Source organism: Montipora capricornis, chromosome 1 (genome assembly GCF_036669925.1).
Source record: "Montipora capricornis isolate CH-2021 chromosome 1, ASM3666992v2, whole genome shotgun sequence".
In the NCBI taxonomy this organism is placed as follows: domain Eukaryota; kingdom Metazoa; phylum Cnidaria; class Anthozoa; order Scleractinia; family Acroporidae; genus Montipora; species Montipora capricornis.
In genome coordinates, this window is record NC_090883.1 from 35402756 (window position 1) to 35409976 (window position 7221).

Genomic DNA, 7221 nt, shown 5'->3' on the forward strand with positions numbered 1-7221 from the left:
ATTACTCAAGTCAATTTTCTCAAGTTATTGTTCTATTTCACTTCTCATGAAAAAGTCAAAATACGAAATTTCTCGAGTTTTTTCAGCTTTTCGCCGCTTTCATCGAAATAGAAAAATGTCGACTTTTTTTCGCCTTTCTTCGTTTGGCCTGCTTGATTGACAGCTGTCAAGAAAAGGCGCGAAACTCAAAAAAATGCTCTTGCAGCTTTAATATTATTGCGCCATTTCAATCTCATCTGCTTTTGAATTTGGCGCCTGGTTACATTATGGAGTATTTCGTGAGTAATATTGACGTGATAAGGAGTCAAGTAAAAGAAAATACAACATACGCGGATATTAGCAATTTATTTAAGCAAAACTTTCCTGAAGTACGAAGAGGCTTCTCGGAGAGAAACGTACGCTTATTCTGTTCCAAACATGGCACAACCAAAATGAACGATGTGGAGGTGGACGCCATCATTCAAGATTGCGTTGATTTTATTTGGCGTGAAATTAAAGTGCCCCTAACCCCAAAATATAAGAAGAAGGCAGTCATTATATATGCACACTTTAGGTTTGTTGATAGAGATTTGTAGCCTGTCTCTTGTGGCATACCATGGCCGTACCAGAGGTTTTTTTTCCAAGATACAAGTTGATATGCTTCTCCGCTCCATTCTCTTGGATCTTTGAAAAAAAAATTTCCTCTCGTACCCTGGCTACTCGTGGGAGTAGTTCACGCATAAAACCTACGCTTTGACAAAATATTTAAACTTTGCCATTCAAAATGCCACACAAGTATATGAAATATAACGTGCGGCATTCGTATATGAAGTTTGAAAGTTTAAAGATTTAAAAGATTTTTATGATAGGTGTCGCAAAGCCAACGCAAGTTCGGCTTTTTCCTTTTTTCTTTTGTAGCTTTTTTCATTCATCTTAATCTTGACGCAGTTTGCCATCTTCACAGCTACAGAGCTCCAGGGTTCAAAGCTACAGATGAAAACAGATGAAACGATTCTGATTTGAGTTTCGCGCCTTTTCTTGACAGCTGTCAATCAAGCAGGCCAAACGAAGAAAGGCAAAAAAAAGTCGACATTTTTTCTATTTCGATGAAAGCGGCGAAAAGCTGAAAAAACTCGAGAAATTTCTTGTTTTGACTTTTTCGTGAGAAGTGAAATAGAACAATAACTTCAGAAAATTGACTTCAGTAATATCTGGGAGAAATCCTAAAAAACTCCACCTTATCTGAGAAAAATGTGGCACTTATTTCAGGTTTCATAAACGCAAGTGAAATCGAGAAAAAAGGTCTCGTATTTTTCATTTTGCGTGTAGATCACAAATCAAAAAGGTGATTTTAATGGAATTTTCCAGTTTCTAGATCCAGGTTTTATTGAAAAGTAGAATTGCCGGAAGCGGACACTGATTAGTTTGCCCCCTCAGAAGTGTGTGGCTAATTTGTATGATAATAGCAAGTCCAACATGGCGGCCATCGTAAATAAGGTCTATTTCGTTCCCAGAAGCCGCGATCCCTTTGGTCAGCACCGGGGAGTCCATTCCGCTGGACAAGGGTAACGCAGGCTGTTAGATTTCACGCATGGTCTTTAGAGCCTCATCGGCGATTTGTGACTGATTGTGTAAAACGAAGCCCAATTTATACCCCAGGCCTCCTACGAAGCGCCTGGGTAAAAAGGCCCACGGCAGCATGAAATCTATTCGTTAATTAGCAGATTTGCGGGCGCACAGTAGCGGCAGCTAAGTAGTAGCAGTTGACAAGACTTGACGAAATACTACATTCCGTCCAAGCGTTTCCCTACAAGAAGCACTGGTTTCCAACTCGTCTGCACGGTTCACCGAATCCCATCAGCTCTGAATTTACTTGAAAGGTGTTTCTAAACTCATCGATATTGACATAGGCACCCTTTAGTAAAGAAAAAAGACAAATGGTGGTTGGCAAATAGTCCTCACATTTGTTCAAGTCAACTGTTATGAACCCTTTTTAGGGTGCTTAGTACAAGGCTTGGTGTTTTCATCCACGAGTTATCTCTTCTTCCCTCTCCACTGTTAATTTGCTTCGCAATGGGGAGTTTAAGAGGCGACCACTACTACGGCGACGACAAATTAACTGCAAAATATACTTTAGCACTCATTAAAGAAGCTGTGTGATGAATTTTAGCCAAATTCAGCGACTGGGAACTGGCAACCAGATCAAACGAAACCGTAAGAATGACTTTTTACCACAACTGCCTGTAATCTCGCAATCTGATTGGATAATTGGCCGTTGTCGATAGAAGTCTAGACGCAACGCTGCTCGCGTCAATTCGTCACGCAATGTAATAGCCAGTGAGGAACGCTCATTTTGGGAAATAAACCAATCACATTGCAAGGAAGTTATAGACAACGCTTTTTTTTCTTCTTTCATGATTTTGATCACGCTTTGAAATAAACACTTTCTTTGGCGTTAAATATTGTGGTAAAAAACAAATCGAAAGTGGCTCAGCGTTGTGTGTACTCTTATCGACAACGATATTCGTCATCACAGTGGTCAAAATGTTGTGGACTCACAAGGTGCAGCCGAGCGAGTCCACAACAATCAGAACTGAAACCAAAACCAATTGTGGCTCGCGCGTGCACATTTTCCCGCGCTTTGTGTCGGCTCCGTGTAATTACTTCGAGTTTTGATTGGTTCACTGGATTGTCTCCGTCCTTTTCGATTGGCCAAAGTAATTACTTTGGTTTTGGTTTTACGACACTCGATTGAAAACCGCTCAAATGTGCATAAATACTTAAAAATTAAAGCGTTCAAAATGGCGGATACTAAAAGGACAACGGAAAGACCTTTTGAGACAACATTACACGTTTTTACACAATTAACACGGAACGATATAACGGCCCGACAAAACCGGCCGACAAATCAATCCGTGTAAACCGGCCTTGAGACAACATCCTGTCGCTCTGTAAGTAAAACAGTTCAGAATTTAACGAAAATTTAATAAAACAGTTATTCCATTCGCGCCTAGAGTGGTTTTCAATTGGGTGTCGAAAGTAATTAGCGAATTGCTTTGGTTTATGATTACTTCACTCAGTGATTGGTTCAAAGTTCTCGCGCCCCTTTTTCAACCAATCAGAAGTGAAACAAGTTACTTTGAGTTTTGATTGGTTTACCGTCTTGTCTCCGTCCTTTTTGATTGGCCAAAGTAATTACTTTGGGTTTGGTTTTACGACATTCAATTGAAAAACGCTCTATTGGATATGAGAGTGGTTATAATTACCACCTCGTATCGAACGCGCGCTCATGGAATACTTGTTTAATATTTCATACTTCCATGACAAGTAGCAGTCTTTCTTTGCCGTTTGCACGCAATGCTATGTAGTAAATCACTCTACCGTCAACGGCATATACTTTGAACGCGAAACGACTCTCAATAATCGGAAAATCATCGCATGAATGAAAATAAGAAATTATGCCATCCTGCGAAATTGTATTTTCCTTAGTTTTAGTTGAAGTCGTCATTGTTAAAGGTCCCAATTTTGCCTTTTCAATTGCAATCTTACTCATTCCAATGTCTTGTACTTTTAATGTGGTACATAAATGAACAAATCAATCACTTTCTTGGTGGCGACTTTTTCAAAGTACACTCCAGAATGGAATACATCCTTACATAGAAAGAGGCGTTCTTTTTGGACATCACACAAAACAAGTTTCAAACGATTTGACCCGTTAAGCATACCTTTAGATGTCTAACTCCACCATTCAAATTAAAAGCTTTTCGACCGTGAAGTACTCGGCGATTGTTGAAACACACCAAGTCTCCTGGCACCATTTTTATTGACTTCTGTAGATCAAATGAAGCATTTTTCAATGAGTAACAAAAGCACCAACCAGCAACACCATGTGCAGTGATTGCTTACAAATATCTCATGCCAGATTCTTAGCCAATCACAGGCAAAAGCGACTGAGTAGCGTTTCCTGCGCTTAATACTGGCTTTGCGCTGTGAGTGGTTCATTTGATTCACTGCATCAGTTGTATTTGGCCGAGATAATAAGAACTTCAAGATTTACGACGCAGCCGACAACGAGAACGCTACAAAACAAGAATATCATAAGCCACTTGTACTAATTTACTTTCAGAATACTTCGCCAACATCGCAAGATGTGAACGACGCGGAATGATCACCAAAGATTTAAGCCTATGTTACACTATGCAACTTTCGTGCAACTTGTCTCGCTATTTTGTTGCGACACAAGTTCCACGCAAAAAATGCCCATTGCAACATACCCTGCCGTAGAAGTATAAACCAGTTCTACCTTGGGCAACGCGTCTTGCACCGCTGCAACAAATTTTTCGATTATCATATGATTGCGTAGTGTAACATCTGTCCTACAACTTGTGTCGCAACGGTTTGCGGCAACGAGTATTGCAATCACTTTGCGACTATTCCAAGCTTTTTAATAAGACAACGGTGTGGCAGTCCCTCAGGAATGAAACCGTTATGAGTGGCGCTTTAAGGGGCTAGGGCACGCAATTTTAGGCAATTTCAGCACTGATCAAATAGTCATAGAATTGACTAAAATATCAAAATAACTGTTCAAAACTATAGAAAACCTCTAACAAAACACAGGGAAGCCAAGAAGGGACATGGATGGACAAAACTGGAGAGGATTGAAATGGATTGAATTTGGGTAAATTTGAAAAACGTCGGCCCACTTTTTTTCAAATTGATATCAGTCTATATCAAAATGTCATTTACACAGCTGGAAAATCATTCTCAGTTGTTATGTGGTCGTGATTTTGCAAATGAAAGACTCTTGCTCTGCCAATTTGACGTTTAGAGCTCATAATTAAACAAAATAGCGTGACTTAGCCCCTTTAATTTAGGGCAGAAAATGAGAATTCATCTCCAAAATGAAAATTCATCTCCAAGTTCCGACGTCCTCCATAAATCCTCAAACTCCGCTTTTTCACCTTGTTGTTTTGCTGACGCCGGCAAAGAAATGGACAAAAGTGAAAAACGCACGTGCGGAGCGTGCAAAGCTATTGTTTTTGCTCAGAAATTTGCATATTTAACGACACTAAATATGCAAATTTGTGACGTTCTCGTTGCCGTTGTCTTTGCTAAAGCTCCCTAATAACTGGATGGGTACGAACGTTTTTAAAGTGAATGAGGACGAACGTTTTAAAGTGGAAATAGATAATGAATTGTTCATTGTTTTATGCTCACATTGTCGTCATAAGTTGATGATTTCATGTTGTTGTTCTTTAATGGTTTACGTTAAAAAAACAAAAGTGCTAAAATGCGTTCCCCACGTGTTGCACGACGATTTTTCCTTAAAGGAATCCGAAAAAATCCTGGCTATCAAACCAGATGAAAGAGCGTATCAAACCTGAATTGGAGATTCATTCAGCAACTTTGTGAATGTCCTGTAAGCTTTAAAGTACGGCTCAACATCTTCCTGTGGAGATCATCAATGAAACGAACTTTCACGTAACTAAGGACGCTTTCCATTTGACAGAACTGACCGGTCAGACCCGGCATTTGAATGGCCTAACTGTACAACGCTTTCAAATTAACGCACTTCAAGGATGATATGTACTCCTTCAGAAGAATACGAGGGATTATCAACATGCAAGTGTTCCTTCAAATTCCTGCATTTTCTTTGCAACCTGACGGGTCTGACCGGCCAGCTCTGACAATAGGAAAGCGCCCTACGACTGCACAGCGCAGGTTCGACTAAATCACAAAAACTACAGCCTCGACTTTTCGTACCCATTTAAACAAAATACCACAATTGAATGCGATGTGGTGGGACTTATTTCGAAACAGGCATCGCAGAATTCTTTCCATGTTTTGTGAACAAAGGCCGACTTAAAACGCGGGAAACATTTTAGCAATATAATGTCACAAGCTTTAATTGTACAAATTTTGATTGTTCATATTAATCACATCTTTATGCAGACGTTTAAAACGAGACTAGAAAACGCTGACACTCGAGCAATCGGACATTTTCATGATGACACCGTTTGACTACAAGTACCAGAATCCTTTAGGTTTTGCTTGTCTCGTGCTAATTAGAGCTACTGTTACTTTTATCCCGCTGGGAATACATATTTTAAATAAGAAAAGCAAAAGAAACTGAATTCTGGTACTTGTAGTCAAGTGACGCTATCGTGAAAGTTGCCTATTAACGACAAAATGTTGCAATTGGCCATTTCCGAGTTTCTCTGTGTCTCCTCTTTAAAGCGAGTCTAAGTGCGAAGTTATGTAATCATAGTAATTAGTTTTATTTTACACATGACTCAATTTGTAAGATAGATTCGCTTTAAGGAGGAGGCAGACTTTTGAATGAATGTAAAGTTAATTAGTATTTTTTGTGATGCTATTTGCCGAAACTTTTCCTTGACGTAACAAGGAAAGTTCACCATTTCAACTTTGGTTTCATTTTGTGCGAGGCACCTGTGTTGTCGTTCAGTTCTACCATATTTTCTTTTAAGAAACTAAAACACTCGCAACTTTTAAGTTTTCTAGTCCACCCATGGTTTGCAACTGACTTTTAGAGACACAGGTAACAGTGGAGAAATGTGAAAATGTTGGACGACGAACATAACAAGCAAGTGGGAGACCTATTGTTCGTTATCCAACATGGCGAAGAATGACGCCGGAGTAAACGTTAACCAAACCACATCTTTTTGCCCGAATGCTCCGAATTTACACTTGTCGTAGCTTTTTACCCCAGTTGGCTTTTGCCACTTGTAAAACGCTGGGCCATTTGCGAGAAAGTGTTTATCTGGCACTCGATAAATAAACGCATACCTTTCAGTCACTCGGGCTGGCGGGAAAACTTGAATACAACAGTGAAGTAAAAGTTCAGGTATCGTTCACATCACTTGTTTCAATAACCGTGCGAGGGCTTCCGCCAATTGTTTAGAGTGGTTAGAGTGGGTGGCACATTCGAAAACAGTCAAACAAGAAGAATGTTTCTAAATATCTTGCCGTTACACTCTTCATTGCCGGAGATAATGCGATAGGTGCATGCTTACCTCTGGAACAAAAAGGGGTCCCTCAAAAGCTGGTGACCAATTGACAGCCACAATCTGCTCAAGAAAGATAAGAATAAACTAAGGGTTTCCTTGTGGTAAAAAGGAGGAAACTTTATCTAGCTAATCAACAGCATTTAATGAGCATAAGGCTCTTCACGAGTGTTTGGAGCTTGACTTCATGTTTTTTTCCTGTTCTCTCCAAATCCGA

At 39.8% G+C, this 7221-nt stretch overlaps 1 protein-coding gene across 1 annotated transcript in view; it reads right to left on the minus strand.

Annotated features, from left to right (window-relative positions):
- Nucleotides 1-1374: 1374 nt before the first annotated feature.
- LOC138053167 (gamma-butyrobetaine dioxygenase-like) overlaps nt 1375-7221 on the minus strand; it is a 19154-nt gene continuing 13307 nt past the window's right edge. Inside the window, exons 12-15 of the mRNA XM_068899835.1 lie at nt 7014-7067; nt 5360-5428; nt 3705-3809; nt 1375-1894 (exon numbers count right to left, since the gene is read on the minus strand). Of these exons, the coding sequence (XP_068755936.1) occupies nt 1787-1894; nt 3705-3809; nt 5360-5428; nt 7014-7067 (336 nt within the window). The 3' untranslated portion in view covers nt 1375-1786. The remainder of the gene's footprint in view (nt 1895-3704; nt 3810-5359; nt 5429-7013; nt 7068-7221) is intronic.